This window comes from Megalops cyprinoides, chromosome 16 (assembly GCF_013368585.1).
Source record: "Megalops cyprinoides isolate fMegCyp1 chromosome 16, fMegCyp1.pri, whole genome shotgun sequence".
Classification (NCBI taxonomy): Eukaryota; Metazoa; Chordata; class Actinopteri; order Elopiformes; family Megalopidae; genus Megalops; species Megalops cyprinoides.
Window position 1 is genome coordinate 19416456 of NC_050598.1, and position 17831 is coordinate 19434286.

The 17831-nt window shown below is 39.4% G+C and overlaps 2 protein-coding genes across 2 annotated transcripts; both read right to left on the reverse strand.

Annotated features, from left to right (window-relative positions):
- Positions 1 to 426: 426 nt before the first annotated feature.
- On the reverse strand, positions 427 to 8773 carry eef1g (eukaryotic translation elongation factor 1 gamma). Its single transcript, XM_036548730.1, has 10 exons — positions 8698 to 8773; positions 6879 to 7037; positions 6675 to 6738; positions 5600 to 5742; positions 4204 to 4347; positions 3745 to 3874; positions 3259 to 3478; positions 2828 to 3000; positions 2577 to 2701; positions 427 to 769 (listed from the first exon to the last, which is right to left on the reverse strand). The coding sequence occupies exons 1-10, from the start codon at positions 8707 to 8709 to the stop codon at positions 611 to 613; spliced, it is 1329 nt and encodes a 442-aa protein (XP_036404623.1). The 5' UTR covers positions 8710 to 8773; the 3' UTR covers positions 427 to 610.
- A 961-nt stretch (positions 8774 to 9734) lies between these two features.
- polr2g (RNA polymerase II subunit G) lies at positions 9735 to 15068 on the reverse strand. Its single transcript, XM_036548654.1, has 8 exons — positions 14942 to 15068; positions 13359 to 13468; positions 13051 to 13210; positions 12764 to 12814; positions 12451 to 12516; positions 12038 to 12109; positions 10789 to 10822; positions 9735 to 10447 (listed from the first exon to the last, which is right to left on the reverse strand). Exons 1-8 carry the CDS (start codon positions 14951 to 14953, stop codon positions 10434 to 10436), a joined length of 519 nt encoding a protein of 172 aa, XP_036404547.1. The 5' UTR covers positions 14954 to 15068; the 3' UTR covers positions 9735 to 10433.
- Between the last annotated feature and the right edge of the window lie 2763 nt (positions 15069 to 17831).

A 17831-nucleotide genomic window follows, 5' to 3' on the forward strand; every position in this document is an offset into this window, starting at 1 on the left:
TTTTATAATGCAGATTGTAGAAGATTAAAGGTACATCCTATAGTTTAGCTTTGGCCTAGATTCCACCTAACTGCCATGCAATTCATTCTTAGCTTTAAAGTAACGGAATTAAAAAATTTTGTCACTTGTTTAAAAAAAAAAGTTCAGCTGTTGCCCAAAGTTTTTTGTGCAAGTAACAATTGTAATACTGACTTAAGTTGGTGAGTCAAAGCTTAAGATGTGTACAGCAGTTAGACTGAATGTGGCCCTTTGTCTTCAGTATTGAAGGCTTTGAAGCTGGGTAGGCGTGGGTGTGCAACTGAAGGCACAAAAAAATCCCACCAAGACCGAAAACAAATGCCATGCCCCAAAGGCTGAGCTACATTTAGACATAATATACCCTACCACAAACTTGCAAAACAAAAACAAATTCAAAAAAATATGGGGTTTTGGAAAAGTTTTTTTTTATTTCATATCTCAAACATCCTTCCCTCCTGTGGCTCCACACAGCTGTCTCCAAAACTGGTCGATTCCCCCCTTCCCTCGTTGCCATGGGCTATTATACGGTTGCACGTCTTTCGATGGAGGTATTGATAGATACAGGGAAAGGAGTAAGACAGATGCAATCCCCTCACTTGAAGATTTTGCCCTGATTGAAAGGCTTGCCCACGTGCTTAAACTCCCCCTCCCATGCAAAGTATTCCTTCACCATGGTCTTGCACTCCTCACTGTCCACATCTAGCTTGCGCCAGTTGTAGGACTCGTAGTCGATTTGCCAGTCTTCGCAAAGCTGAGGAAAAAGGGTTAACAGGTATAATTAGAGAGAACAGGGCAAGGCATCTCACTATCAGAACAGCCATACATAGTGTGTTACATGCAAACCATGTATATTATATGAGTAACTGAATTGCTAGAGACTGCGTATTTTGTAAGTAAATCGATTCTAATTGGATTGACTCAAACTCATAGCCATGGATACAATTTAGCTGTCTGAGCTCAAGTACACTGCTGCAGCATACGAAAGAGGGGCATTTCATATACTCACTACACATCCATGAGTAAGGAATTTGGACAATTACCTTGATTCTTACACCTCACTACCACTACTGAATTTAAGACGCAGCAAAAATAAATAAATAAATAAATAAAAATAATAATAATAACAATAACGTAACAAATAATGTAATAAATGTAACAATTAATAGCAAATGCCACAACGGATACATACATTGAGATCATAGATAAAAATGTTTCTTCAGTCCTATACTAAATCACTTAAGTGATTAACATTACATCACATTACATCATTTAACAGACACTCTTACACAGAGCAACTCAGTGCATCACTATGCTAAGAGTAGGCCGGCAAGGACTGACCTTAGAAATTGCTTGCTTTTTCAAATCAGAGGAATAGTCAGCTCCATTTAATAGGAATACTAAGAAATTCTCACAAACTATTTGTGTAAAAGTGCAAGCTAATATGCACAAATTCTTGCAAGCTAACAGTATACAGGCTTCTACTGTCCTGACTAGCATTAAATTTGGGTGCTCATTAAACCTGGATAGGCATGCGCTCTTTGCCAAACAATAGGGACTTCTGTGACTATGGGTTAAACCTTTCATTATTTATAAAAATTCATATACAGGTAGTACTCATGGCTGTCTTTATATCCAATGTTCTCAATGAATATTTAAACTGAAAACACTAAACTATAATCAATAACGACCATGATATTTACAGGTGTTCCAAATGCAGCTTGCTACTATATCCTGAACACATTAGGTCTCCTCTTGGATTGATAATGCAATCCCATCTTTTCCTCTTTTTGTATCATAACGTAATGTACTCCTTCCAGCAACTATTTCTGCAAATCATTTCTGAAGCTGTACTTTTATGACGCATACCATGCAATAATTTCATCATTCTGAACTGTCTGGCTTTCATTTTCTTCCATTAAGGTCATTGTGACCACAAAGTCAGAAGTCATTTTTTTGGTTTTGTTTTTTAAAGAAAGGCCTTTCCCTGTCAAGGCATTTAGCCTCATTAGCATTGTCTGTTTACCCGAGTACATCATTGCAGCATCCCTTGTCTTTTTGTGACACTAACCCAGTTTGATTAATCCCTTCAGAACGTTCTGAACAAACTCTTATAACCAGCCAATACATGAAGTGTATAGTGTAAAATGAGTGCTGCATCAGTAGTTAACATGTACTGCTGATGGCCATTTAATGTACACAATTCATGCACCCCATCCCCTTATACAGATAATACCACTCTGCTCTGACATAAGGAATTCGAAGGCTTCCAGTAAACATGACTTTGTTGTGAAAACACAGAACCACAGATTGGAAAAGCCTTCTTAATTACAGCTTCTGGTCTGTCGATGTTTAATACTGTTTGGAATTGAATAATGTTTTAATTTTTACATTTGCTTAGAAATGTGAAACCATGGTTTAGAACAAAATCAATGAAACCATTTTTTCTGACTTTAAGGTGAAAGTGTAATTATTTCAGGCAGCATGCAGACTGCCCTCTAAGAACTGCTGCATGGAATTACCAAATGAGAAATTATATGACAGACAAAATGGAGACTTACAGTGAAGGCTAGGTCCTGGCCTCTGAAGACCCAGATGCCAGAGATGCTGCTGTCGTTGTTTGAGCCAAAGAGGATGACGCTAGCAAAGGCATTCTTACGAAGTTTGTCCAGCCTCTGGAACATTCCTGAAGTGAAGGGATGGGGGTTGAGATAGGCGAGTTACGAACAGTGCCGTAACAGACAAAGGTGTTCCTTCAGGTGTCGTGGCTTCCAGAGTGTCAGACATGAAGTGGGTGCATTATTTTTCTCACCTGTGATCAGGTTGCAGCTCATGAAGGTCATGGTCAGCTCATCGGGGAAACGGTACTCCCCATACCAGATGGAGAAACCCTCACGGTCAAAGTGCTCCCAAAAGTGGGGTAGGGCCACAGTCAGAGTGTCCTCATTGGAGTACTTCCTCTTGAACTCGTCCAACACAAATGTACTGTGTTCAAGGCAGGGACACAAGGGCAACAACTCAGATCTGGTCACATGGCTTCATCATACTGGACACTACATTTTCTGAAAAATTTTCTAGCCTAAGTGGACGGCTGTAATTCGTACAGGTTAAAGTGTACAACCAGTCGACTTCAGTCAAAGATAACTTATGCAAACGCAGTTTGCTTAGGAGTAACATGCTGAGAGAATTCCCTTTGCCCTATCTGAACAGCTGTGGTTACAGTGTGCATGCCCTGCTGCTTACCTCTTGGGCAGGTGTGCAAAAGGGTCCTTGGTTTTAGGCTCTGCAGCAAGTGCCACCTCACACTCATCCATCTCCTCCTCGGGGGCTGGAGCAGAGGCTTTCTTGTCTTCCTTCTTCTCTTTCTTTTCCTTCTTCTCCTGCTGTTTGCCTCCCTCCTTGCTGCCCTTCTCCTTCTTTGGTGGTGCGTCCTTCTTAGGCTGCATTTCGGCAAACTTCTTGGCTGGTTAGAGAACGTGATTTCACAAATTAATTTTATTTCATCTTAGTCATTAAACACCTCCACTGAATCTGGCAGTTGTCCCCTCCACACTATGACATGAACACCCTCGCATCCATAACATCTTAACATCTGAAATTGTCAAATGTTGATGCATACCTATATCTTCTCTCTTCTGGGTTACAGTGCAACAATATGATCTGGTACTTAATTTTTACAGATGGGGGTATTCAACCTAAGAGACAACCGTTCCCCCTCCTGAAACGTACCGTCAAACTGCGCCATTTTGTCACAGAGCTTGACTTCTCCCAACACGGCCTTGAACTGTGGCTGATTGATGCAGGTCACAAACCAGCGTGTCACGTTGGGGAAGGGCTCACGGAAGGCAGGCTCCAGGACCTGATGGGGTAGGGAGTGTGCCTACAGTTAAACTACAGCACTAAAGACTGCCAGATATAATAGTCAGAATCTGCTGTACTGCTTACATGAATAAAGTCTGTCCTCAGGAATATCACCTCTAGTGTAGCTTCCAATCATTTCATAAACACATTTAATCAGATGTTGTCATTTCAAATTTTCTACAAACACTCTGAAAAATGCTCGGTCCCTACGACAGCCTTAAAAAGCTTACTTACAAATGTATGGAAAGTGACGTCCAACTGCTTTCATGGAATTAGTTTTCCCTCAGCCACCCTGGTTGCCTTGTGATGCCACCCGAAGAGTCTCACCTGTTTGTAGAGCCAGAGCAGGGAGCAGACAACAGTGATGTCAGCCAGGCTGACCCTCTCCCCCACCAGGAAGGTGCGGGTGTTCAAGTGCTGGTTCAGGACTGCAAGCACCCGCTTCACCTCCTCCTTGGCCTGCTCTGTGGCCTGTAGCAACGTCCAGCGAGCCGCAGAAATGAGAGAAGAACAGAGCAGTATTAATAGGTAGCTAAATTTTCAAAATGTAGCCAAACAATAGAGTGTGTATGTATAATTATGTATATATATATATACACACACACACACACACATATATATAATATATATACACATACACACACACACATATACATGTATATATGTGTGTGTGTGTGTTTCAGAAGCCAACACATCAGGTAGCTTGATCAGTTGTTACAGCTGTCAGCTGGCTGTTCTTTGCTTGTGGTCTTTAATACAACAGGTTTGCAACTGCCAGCAAGGGCACAAATACACAAGAATAAAAAGCGTAAATGTATATTTAAGAGCAAAGAAGGGTCTTTATCGTCAGTGATTGTAACTGTACATGACACTACCCAATTATTTAAAATCAGGTCCATAAAAGCAAATGGCATTTTTCCACTAGTTTCCCCTATTCAGCTACAATTCTCTTTTGGCTATGGTCAAATCTAGAGAGCCTAGAATTACAGACCTCAATGTGACTGTAGCTTATAACAAAATGACCATGTAACATAACCCGAGTTATGCAATTTAGACTGGAAAATTTGGTTATATCAATCCATCTGAACTAACTGCTTTGATATCTATGGTTTACACCGAAGAAAGCAAGGTAAGGCCAGGCTCGAGAGTCACTGTGTGTACTGGATTCTTTTAAGCCTTCCGCTTTTTTCGCAAATAGTTTCACAGAGTTGATTACATAGACAAGTCCAGATAATAGCTGGCCATGCTTTCCAGCTGTGTGGCCAGCCTTAAAATATGTCTAGTGACAATTATGACAGACAAGAGGGTAACAAGCAATGTTAATCCCTGCATTCTGTGGATACTTAATTCAGTCGGGCTCATGGTTTATGTGCGATTTATGTAAGCCTGACTGTGCAAGACAGGCCTGACATAACTGATAAGACAGACTAGGAGAGATTCAGCTCTCAACTAAAAGATAACTCTCCAAGACTGCTCTGAAAAAATATCAGCCGTCAGAGTCCCAGTGTCAAATAATGTAATGGGAAGCCATCTGTTGCAAAAACACACTTGATGTAACAACCGAGTTGAACAAGGAACCTGAAATGCACAATTCACACCTGCCTCCATGAGTTCTCATCTTAGATTTGAGGTTTCAAGACCTTCTGGAAGCTTCCACTGTTGAACTGCTGTCGGCAGCTGAGGGCAAGGTGAAGAGAATGGAGGACAGGAGCAGAGCACAGACCTGTTTGTTGTACTGCATGATTCCCAGGGTGGGGAAGACCCAGGCACTGGCTGGAGGGATGATCTCCGAGTCCGCAAAGCTCACCCACTGCAATACCTGTGCGCTGGCCTGGGGAGTGCTGCCGCGCAGGGCATCGTTGCTCACTGTAGGGGCAGAGAGGACAAAGAGGAAACACCATCAATGCAGTTCTACGGCACAGATCATCATTTCAGCACCTGCCCCACTTTAGAGACACTAATTAGTATGTGCTTTATCACCATTCAGCCTGTAGCCTGTACATGACTCCAATGAGTACAGCTTTAAACACACACTTCCAATGTTTACACTAATCTGGATTCAGCTATATCAATGTGGGAGGGAGTTCATTGGATTTATATACACTTCAGGCAAAATTCAACCTGGACAGCAACCAGTCTCTCTTGGCTTAAAGTAATATACCAGATGTAACTAATTATAACAAGTAATGAAACAAGATATTTTCCATTTTTCACCCTAAAAAGCACAGCATTTCTCGCTGCCATACTGTGTGAAACAGTGAAAAAGATAAATGGCAAGTTTGTGTTCTTGTCTGCCTCAAAGAGGAGCATATTCCCACAAATTCCAGCAGCAAGCATGAAGGTCGCAATCAAGTCACACTCCAACATATTAACAAGGTCCCTTAAACTGCCACCCAAGTTCAGAAAGCATAATCAAATGCCTCATTAAGGAGACATCAATGCAGTCCCTCCCTCTGAAATTGTGTGTACTATAATTTCATAATTATCAGAGGACATCTTACAGTAGGCTAATGTGACAGTGTATGGACAACTAATTAAATGCTGACATATTTCACTGGCAATGTTTGTGTTTTACGGAACTTGAAAATAATTCACTCAATTGTCTTGACAGCTGTTTAACAAGATGAACACATGGTTTAGCATTAGTAATGTGTTCAATGTGTGCCCATAAAGTGTCTGATGACATTGGACACATGCAGCCCTAGGCCTGTAATCCCGCACCAGTGCATTAGAATCTGAAGCATGTGGCATCGAGACTTGGCTAGGGGACAGAACAAACAAATGAAAGTGGCTCTTACGGTAGTGAGCAATGGCGTTGCTCTCAAACAGACAAAATCCATCATCACCCTGGAAAGCTGGAACCTGCAGAGAAAGGTTTGAAAGTACAAAAATTCTTGATTAAGGGAAAGATCAGAACTTTTCTTCACAACATATTAAAACAAACAATTTAAATAACTAAGATATTCAACTATTTTTTACACACATAACACTGATGACCATACCTTGCCCAAGGGAAAATTGCTGATGAAGGCAGGGGTGCGGTTTGTCTGTCCAAAGGTGAAGGCAGGGGGCGTGCTGGCCACTTTAAGCTGGGCTCCGCTGTACTGGGCAGCAATCTGAGCCTTGAAGGCTCTCCAGTTCTCTGGGTAGGTGTAGAGAGTCTGTAAGGGATAGGATGTTTAGGGTATAGCAGGACTGTAGACAAGACAAGACACAGGAAGCGGACAGCACTGGAAGTAATGAGGTGGCTGACTGGTGGGTTTCAGGATCGTGTTCCTGGGACTCATGCTGCACTGGCTCACTGATCTTTATGTCATCTGGATAATCCCTCCCATTTAATGTGCCAACCAAACCAGCAAATACACACTTTATTAAGATCAGTAAATTTGCACAATCGTTGTTTCTAGCATCATGCCCTAAAAATAACACTATGATAAACACCAGCTGGGAACCTAGTACAAATCCTTTCATTAATATAACATTTGTAGGGATGGACCTCTACAATCATATTCCACAGCTTCATATCTAGACTGATCACGCATCTTTCACTTCACAAGAATGATTTAATGGAGGATAGACACGGACACAAACATTCCAAATATTTTTCCATTATGTCCCTCGTTGGATATGCTATTTTAAGGCATCCGGGACTGGGGGGAAAAAAACTACGCAGCAATGAAAAACTATGCAGTGATGCAGCAATTTCAAGTAGGAGACACGAAGGGACTAACGCGAACTTATGGACTGCCCTGCATCGTGTTTCTATCGTTTCGCAACTCTAATTACACAGTGAGACGTGAATACGTATAAATAGCATCTCTCAATAAGTAATGCTGGCCACCTAAAAAAATACATTGTCACCGATGACCTAACGTTATCAACACTGGTCCAACTCGTCAAGTCAGTGGCCAAATGTTACCCTGCAACACGGCCAGCGGCGATGAACACGGTAAGCTATCTGGCTGATTAAATAATATTCAGCTTGGGGGTTCATAACTTAGCAAGATGGCAAATTTCCAGTGATTGGCCAACTTCGACATCTAGCGTGGTAGAGCCGGCGTGCAACTTCGCTACAATTGCAAACATGCGATTTAAAAAAAAAAAAAAAATAGCTAGATATCAAGTTAGCCACCGTTAGCTCTTTGTTCATCCAATTCACCAATAATTTTAACTTGAACTTGCTGCCACGCCATCTAGCCAACTACCCAACTACCGGCAAGCTAGGTCAGGTCGAGCAGACCTGCAGTTCTTTGACTTGAAGTATCCTGCCAGATTGGTAACGTCAGCTACCTACAGCCATCGATAACAGGTCCCAGGCTTCTTGGCCATGGAAAATTTGACTAACGTTAGCTAACCAGCCCCGGTTTGCATCCCCATTCTATATTCGAGGCCCCGGAATAGCTAACACTCATGTTAGCTTGCCATCTACAAAATAAGCGCTGCTAGCTTGTTTGTTCTAAAATCTCCTAGTATGCTCCAGCTAAATAAGTCATACTGCTACCAAGTAAAATAGTTAAGTGTAACACCGCACATTTAGCTTGACAGGCACTCTGTCACCACCTCCACACTGTATTGTAACACTAAACGTGGCATATGTGAATGCGTTAAAACACGTTCTTTTTTCCAAAAGCTGCCAAGACTTATTTCAGCAAAAGTGCAATCCGGCACATAAATAACGACTTTAATAACATCGTCACAGACTCGGTAAGTTAACCATGGTCCAAGCTTAAGGAATAGAGGACGGATGAGACAGATTTAAATCGGATGATCATCGCTAACGTTCATAATTTGCCATTGATTCAATATTACTATTTCACTCACCCCTGCCGCCATCTTCAGGTCGAGAGAAAGGAAGAAAGGTTGCGCGCAGCTCTGACGTATAGGACACCGGGCACGCGCAACGTCGGAACAGGGCGTGGATGTATTTCTCGAAAGTACTTCAGAATGCATTCATTGGGTACTGATAATGAAGTGATTGATTCTCAATTATTTAGACAAAATTATAAATATAATTTAAACCTATGCCATTTGCTCATTACATTAACACACATTAGCACTACATAAAATTTTAGGTAGTGTTAAAGCAGTGTAAAATTTCGATTGTGAATTAAGAAACACATCAAATGAACCCCACTCAATACACATACGACATTCATTTATTGTCGTTATTAAAGAGAGAATATTTGTCAAACATCTAGTAGTGGTATATTAAAAATATTTCTAAACATTTTGTCATTTCTGTTTTCCATTACATACCTTATTGACATAGGATTTCAAATAAACCTAACCTAAAAACTCTTGCTTGCTTTGATAACATACCTGACAACAGTATTCTGTGATAAAATGTCAAATATATAACAATTACTAACTGATAAATATTAAAATGACCCTTACAATTTATTTTGTACCAGTTGAAGGCAGTAGTTTTATCTTACCATTCTCTTTTACACTTAAACACAAAGACTCTGTATACAAGCATCCAATCTTAGATGCTTAGCAACTTCTGGTTTGTAGGACCAATTTCTTAATAGTACACTGACAGTGTGTGTAAAGGAGGTATGTCTTCATTTTGTTTTTTTTTGGATCTAATAAGAATGCTCATATGTTGAAGTCACCCCATCACTCTCTGTTCACTTATCGTGCATTAATTATGCATTTGGCATGGACCCCACAGTATGTTTCTTAGCATAGGGCACTCTGTAAGAACCAGGTCATCTTTTTCCACCAAAGGGATACCCAAATTCCTCCTGTGACAGTAAAGGCAGTGACATTTATGAAAAGAATGAAAAGAGATTGTCTTCAGAATATAGAAAACATTTATTGAAGTTCAAAGTTCTGACACCGACAGAAATCCGTATCATTGTGGGCAGCAGGACATCCAGACATTTTGAAAACAAGTAAAATGATCACAGTAATTGTTGAAGAAACTTTAAATTACTTTTTAAAAGGGCTTTTGGGAAACAGCATGGGTTTTGACTACTAGACTGCTATTTGGGCCCAAGTTTTACTCCAGCTGGTGGTCACATAGGCCTACGAAGTGAAGACTAACTGAAGCGCCAGCTGTGCCCACAGAGACTGGTGTCTTCTCTGTCCAACTTAAAAGGATCTGTTTTCTTCTTCAATGCAGATATTTCCAGCCCAGGTGCCGGAGGGATGCTGCACAGAAGCTTTTCATTCCACTCAAATACTAATAAGTAACTGATCCCAAATTATCATCTTGTTTGAGTCTTTCATGAATTCCCACTTCTGGCCACATGTTGGAATATTGCTTGAGTGTTTGACAGTATTTGTCTCTGTCCATTTGTGTGGCATCCACATTAACTTGAAGAAAAACTAATAATAGTTCGTTATTTTCAAAGGGGTTGAATACACCATAGGCCACAAAATGGCCACCAGTCTAAGAAAAAAAAACTGAAGATTAAAAAACACAAAAAGTTCCTGTACAGTACATGCATTTCATGGCTGAGACTAAACACATACAAACCTGCGTTCATTTTCAGCACATAGGTTAAGCGGCTTACAAAAATATACATCTCTCAGGACCTTCATCAAACAGATCAGCTGACCAGACCTGTAGAGAAAGGAAAGCACATCTATTATTCTTTCATGACCAGAATATTTGACTGTAAACTTCCTGTCCCTGCTATAATAAGTATCCCAATAACTGACTTTTGACACAACCAAGTCAAACTCAGATTTGACTATTAGTTTAAAATGGATGAAAAGGATTTTATAACAGGTATACTCATAGAGATTACTCAATAATTCAAAATGTCAAAGAGAAGCTGGAGCACCAGCTTGTGGTATGCTAATGTCACAGTGCACACACCAACTCCAACATATGCAGCATTGCTATCCTTTCAAAATAATTATTCTTATTTGTTACTTGTGACTAACTGAAAACTGACTTACCCAGGTAATCATCCATTAGGGACCCAATAGCAAACTGTAATGAGAAAACAGAAGCTGGGGTCATAAAAAGAAAGATCAGCACCCTAATACCTTGTTCACACTCACAAATTGAACACAAAATTATGTTAGGACACAGCACACAATTGTGGCCATGAAAGCAAAGGTAATTAGCATATGATAAGCTCTATGACAAGCTGACTGCTTTACAACTTGTGAATATGACCATTGAGACTTTAACTTATAATTTACTTTCTTTTTTTTGACTGTTTTAGGTTTCTACCTTCAAGCTTCCTAACTCAGCTGGAAGTGACAGGCAGCTAATGTGATTAATTGGCTACAAGAAAAGACACTGTAAAATCTGAAAAATAAAAAACTAGATACATTACAAACCAAAAAAGTTACATAAATCATCAAGATGTCCTGTGACCTGATCCAAATTTCACTTTTCATTGTTTTTTAAAGCAACATTGACCTTTCCTAATTTTAGGCTATTTAAAGCTCGCTGACCTTTCCTAATTTTAGGCACTTTTGAATGGATGTTTTCAGAAGTATTTTGGATTGACTCCCTGCTCGCAGCTACCAAGAAATTACCAGCAGTGTTACTGCTAACGCTTTCTGGACTGCTGCATTTTTTCAGTATCCTCAAGAGAGATGAAAGAGAGACTTCATTCCCTTGTGTTAAAAAGTATATTACAGAGAGGCTGGGTGGATTCTCAGCTAGAATGCTGTGCATTCATCCCAGTCAACTCTAATTTGATCAAGCAAGAAAACATCTTAAAATTACAGGTCTCACAAGAAGCAACATCTACTGTCTACACTAAACTGATCAATCTACTCACCTCACCACCAATTAGAACCCAGGAGAATTTACAATGGATGTAACAATTACAGCAAACATACCACTGTAGTGTTTGAAATGGTTTTATATTATATTTTGATACTGTATTTCCCTTTTAAAGTAGTTGAGGCAAACAGACTACTCATTCACACAAACAAAAAATACTTGACTGAAAAGGAGCAAGTCCTCTCAGTATCTAACTAGATCATACACTACCCATGTGCCTGCATGTTAGTCTTGTCAGGCATGAAAGTGAAAAACATAACTTCAGAAGCCACATTTGTTTTACAACTTTTAATAGTGTGGCAGGGGTCAAAGAACTCTACTACCCTAAGTATGTTAAACAGTAATCACAAAGATTAAAAAGTTCAATACAGCCTCATCTTTGGTTTTGTTCAAGAATGCACTCACTATATCATTCTTGTCCACCCTGGTTCCCACGATCTTCAAACGAATTTCATCATCCTGTTGTATTACGATGTCCTACAGGGAGGAAGAACAATTTCTTTCAAACAATTGTCACACCACCAGCTGCTCAACAGGAGGTAATCAGAGAGACGTTGTACTCAAGATATGTATGATATAGACTCAATTAGAAAATATGAGGCCAAAAAGGCTTTAAAATGGCTGTGCTACTAACACTTTCCATGAAGCCCTGTTATTTTATTATAAAACTCTACTGCTTCACTGTTCAAAAGCCCCTTTGCTATTAAGTTTGTCATAAGTCACTCTTTCTTTACCAGTCATCTCCATGCAATCAAAAATGGTTACCACTGTACCCACTCAGTATCCCTGGCCTTTCAAGCAAGTAATTTCTGTCTTACCTCATCGACTGTCTTATAGCAAGGGGGATTAGAGTTTGGGTCAAACTCCATCTCTGAAGGAATTGACTGCAAGAAACGAATATGACTGTCAGTCAGACACAGAAAAATGATGTGATACAACACATTCAAAAATGGCATACCTAATGTTCAATTAATTTGCCGTACATCAGCAAATGTATGGGTTACTGCACTTTTTAATGGGATCATTTCATTTCTATTACTTCGAAAACTCTTTTCTCCTTTTAGATGAATGTATAAGCTTTCTGAAGAGCAGCTGCTCGTGTACTATTTTTAAGCAGGGAGGAAAACTTACATGACGGGAAATGAAACAGGACATGGGGCCGATTTCTGTGAACAGTCCAACCTGCAAGGGAGGGAACAGACAACATTTTTTGAAACCCCTCTGGGTAAAATGTGACCTAATCTTACAAAGATTATATTCATGACTGCTAATTCAATTTAATGAATAAACAAATAAAAAGTACACAAAGCAAAATTATCAGTTACTGTGTGCTCACTGGTCACAAATGAATATTTTAGTGTTTGGCATTCATATCCTGGTACATGGGGAAGCAGTATTGAGTCAGACTTCATATTTACCTTATTGACTTGAGTGACCACCGCATCCACCACTTCTCCTTTGAATGGGCGGAAGACAATAGCCTTATACTTCACTGGGTACAGGACAAACCCTCTGCCAGGCTGGATGACTCCTGCCCCTATATTGTCAATGGTAGTCACAGCAATGACAAAACCATACCTGAAACAGACAAAGGGAAATATGTGTAGTCCATGTTGATGCATCAACAAATGGCTTTTTACCACTATCCTCCAACACTATTTTCCTCTTCCTTTGCAGGCTATTCCTTTGCCTCCCACTTTTCCTCACTCCTCACCCACTCACTCACTTTCCTGTACATGTGCCCTCCACCTCCGTGAAAAGCTTCTGTTTGACAGTGTTCAGGAGATTTGGGCCAAAGTAGCGAGGATGGAGAAGGATTTCATGTTCTAGAGAAATCTGTGAATCAAAGAAAGACAAACACTCAAACACATTGAGATATCAGGACACTTTTCTGCTCCCACATCCAAATGGACATGAATGCTCAGAGATCAACAAATTAGTGTGAAAATGAGTGTAATTTAGTCTATCAGATACTAAAGATACAATAATCATTTGTGATATTTACATATTGAATTATGACATCAATTTATTAATAGTTTGTAGAGACTATCACCCTCAATCCAGATCAGTGTTTGGATTATGATTATTTTAGTCTGTGGCTTCGTGTAATACAGAATAACTAAATCGCATATTATTTTGAGTATGGATGATGATGATTCGTGAATGTATCATGAGATCCAGGTTGCCAAGATACCATTTTTTTACATTTATCCCCACAATGAAGCATCTCTAATTTATTCATTTTTAATGGTAATAATGTTATTGTTTGAACTGTGATTGTGTTGAAAAAAGTGTATTTTCCCCAGCAGCGACTTTTCTGCCTTCGTTATAACTGAATTATTAGTTTACTTTTTTAATCTGACCAGTATACATTTAGATGACAATAAACCATCAAAAGGCTTGAATGCTAAAACGAATTTTCATAATCCTGCAAAGATCAGCCGATGTTTGAAAACGCTAACACTCTGGATACCAAGATATTCCATGAAATTTACATGAATTCACAGAATGATAGATTACCTTCCCTTAACTTAGATTCAGATAATGCTAGTCTAGAAACCTCGAAATAACTAATGTTACTAACTAGCAAATAATTTTAGAACAGCTACTCTATCGCACGTCTGACTGAAGAACAATGTAATGTAAAATATTAAGCCTCAACTGTGCGTACTACTGAATTCTAGAAGTTGTACATTGTAGCCAATTAGCTGACAACTGTAATATGCAATTGACGTTGTTAAAGTGTTCAAGCAGTTTTAATTTACTGCAATATGATGTATCACTGCAATATAGATAACTTACTACATAATTATTATGAAAGGCTAATGTGGTCTCATCTGCACACCGGTGTGTTGACAAACTTCGAAATTCAACTACCGTATTAGACAAGATAACACTACATTCCCCTTTACTGCAAACTAATAGCTCGCTCGTGCAAGCTAGCTACCTCCGTAATGTTTGTAAGCTTCGCTACTATCGACGTTGATAAAACGTCGCAACCTTGCTAGGCGATAATATAGTTGCTTATCGTATAACGTTAGCTACTAAACAACCTACTACGACTAGTGAGCCAGCAACGTACTAGCGATCACACGGCTAGAGCAGCCACACTTAGGCTAGCGAACAAGACTTACCTAGTTAATACGTCTGACACAAACGTACGAATCAACTGTTCTCATAAGCTAATAGCTGCTAGCTAACTTGACCGCACACGTGTCAGGTTTATGGTTTATTTAGCGAATAATATATATAAGAGCATCGTTGCTACATCGGTGCTGTCTGTAGAAATGAACGTTGGAGATAACTTACATGATAAAACATGCTTGTTTCCACAGCTTAAACAAAGACGAAGCAATAGGAATGACCCGCTGACCACGAGATGATGTGATGCTAACTCCGCCTACAATGGAGCGGCGGTTGGAGAGTTCCGGAGGGAGCGCTCGCTGTCTGGGCTGAGTTTCTATTGGCTTGGAAGGTTGGTGGGAGGACCTTGGAACCGAGGAAGTAAGAGGTGGCAGCCTACACTGCGCATGTCCATTTGAGCCGAAGGAAGCGGAGTGCGCACAAAGGTGACGGACGAAACTTGCGTTATACGTATTAACGTATCAGTAGAAGTAACGTATGTGTGTGTACTCTACAAGGATATAATCACTGCGAGGTTGAAGTGCTGACTTGTTGAGTTGTACATAATGTTCATTTGTCCAAATACTTGTGCTCTAAAACGGGGGAAGTGTGTATAAAACATGCTGTACTTTCTAATCGGTTCATCCGATTTGGATATAAATAGAGCTGACAGTGCACTGCAACACCGCAATAAACGTCTTATTTCAAATCAAAATTGGTGGCATAGAAGGAAAATTACAAAAAACATGTCACTGTCCAAATACTTTTAGAATTCACTGTACAAATGTGTTGTAGACAAGCAGACAAATAATAATAGAAAAACATAATGGAAAAAGAACTAAGTAAGTAAGTGCAGTAACTAAATAAAAAGTGTTTACACACGTGTTTCATATTAATGTCAATACTAATTATCATTTTAAATCTGCTATAAAAACGTATTAAAATAAGCACTTTAATATGTGATATTCAAAAGCAGCTTGAGATAACCAACATATTTTGCAAGGGGTCAAATAGTTGGTGCCTGAATTGCAGGTGTCACACAGAAATGACAAAATTATTTGATGTGTCAAGGTGAACAGTGTCTTACTGTTAAATGTAATGGTAAATGTCTTGCGGCATCAGCAGCCATTTCATCGGAGTCGTTGGGTCCGATTATTGCTCTGCATGGCAGAATTACTGCCAAGAAATTTTAAGCCATTGTAGACAAAAATTGTTTCCTCAAAATGTTACCATATTTGGTTGATATTGCCCACCTACACACTGCTAAACACATTCAAGCAGTTTCATTAACCCCTTAATGAAGTTAACACCTTCCGTGGCTTCCCCAATCACCAGATATGAACAGCAATGAATCTTTATGGGATTCTCTGGAATGTGAAGTGCAGAACAGATTTCCACCTCATTCATCTCTTAAAGAACATGTGGGCTTCCTTAATGAAAATGGTCCAATATCCCACTAGAAACAGTACAAAACTTGTATAACAGCATTCGAAGAAGGACTAAAGCTGTTCTGAAGAGTGGCTCAACTCTTCATTAGTTAATAAATATTCATACATTGTTTTTGAATATTTTGTTTGTGTATATATGTAACATATTACAGTCAAGAACCGAAGTGAAGTGTGAACAAGTGTAATTTTTGTCAGCATCGGAAGATGGTAGGCCTAAGTGGCTCTGCAGTTGTAGATAAGTCATTCCAACACAGGCCGGAATGGGTAAGTTAATCAATGCAGTCTCATGAACATGAAATGTTAAGATTTGTTTATTTCACAAATTTTTGATTCAGTAAATTCAAAGAAATATTTTTTTTTCATTAGCAAGCTATTTAGCTTCATTGCCTATAGTGCTAATGTACTAGCCACTCATCTGAGGTTGAGATGGAGGGATTATTTTGCCAATCAAATTGGGGAACTAAAACCAGTTTATACAACAGATGTCATCACCAACAGCAGTGTTCCTCTCAATGCTCTGAGGCATGAATCTTCCTACTGGGCAATCAACACCACTTCCCAGGTCTCCCATTTAAGACTAAACATGCCCAGATCAACTACTATTTCAACATGTCTGCTTTTCAGTGTCCTTTCTAGGTACTGTGAGATGACAGGCTAAAATACTCTTCTTTTAGTCTAATAGTTCTTATCTGCTAAAACACACTTGATGAGTTACCCACATGGTCCAAGTTGATAACGATGACAAGTAAAAGTGAGATTAGACAGCACAGTAAATAGTTTCCTATCTTACTGAAAATCTCACTTCTAAGAAAAGATCACTTGGAAAACATTTTAAAATCTCTACATTACCAGTCTTTGTAAGGAACATAGGTAGGCTGCTTCCCCATATTAGCAAACAATGTGCTGAAACTGCAGTTCATAGCACCTAAGCTGTACTGTTAATGGTGTGCAGAAAAGAGTGACCGTAGAATAAAAGCATCCAAATGACAACAGACCTCTACAGCTGTCCATGTGAAACAGCAGGAGTGAATATTTCACATTGCCATGAGCTCACACAAAAGGACAAAAGGAGCAGTAGCATCATTTCAACTCATTTCCTTCTTTTAAAAATCAAATTCACAAACTTCACTGCCATGTGTCACTTACAAATCCAAAAGTTTGATGACACCAATGACTTTCAGTTTTACCAAAAATAGTAAACAGCATAAAAAAACAAATCTTGTACATTTCATTGTGTACTGCACTTTTGCCTCTTATTCAAAGAACTGAGTTAAGTTTTACAATTTACCTCTCCTTTCCTCTGAAAGCTCTTGCTCCTTCAATATTCATAAACAAAACAATGTTCCTGTAAGACCAATATAGTTTCACACTGATTATTTTTTACATGGCATGTATGAGTGACACCCTTGCAGCAGTGCTACCTCTTTCCCAAAATCACCTACTCACTTATCTTCACTAATAACTTATACTTTCTACCCTCCACTTATGTCTCATGTTCTCAACCCAATACAGCCTTGAGTGGCATAAAGTCTGGCGCGGGTGGATTTCCATCCATAGTTTGTTCATTCACTTCAAAGTGATATAAGTCAAGAATAAAGAAAATGCCAGCTAGAAATCATTACAAAAAA

Bases quoted from the DNA above. Each gene is read 5' to 3' on its own strand.
- eef1g (XM_036548730.1), bottom strand. The intron at 6,739-6,878 runs GTATGGTCATCA...CTTTCTCTGCAG, and splicing joins GCAATTTTCCCTTGGGCAAG to GTTCCAGCTTTCCAGGGTGA. The intron at 3,875-4,203 runs GTGAGACTCTTC...CTACCCCATCAG, and splicing joins TGCTCTGGCTCTACAAACAG to GTCCTGGAGCCTGCCTTCCG.
- polr2g (XM_036548654.1), bottom strand. The intron at 13,211-13,358 runs GTGAGTGAGTGG...TGTCTGTTTCAG, and splicing joins GAGGGCACATGTACAGGAAA to GTATGGTTTTGTCATTGCTG. The intron at 12,517-12,763 runs GTAAGTTTTCCT...CGTTTCTTGCAG, and splicing joins CCTGTTTCATTTCCCGTCAT to TCAATTCCTTCAGAGATGGA.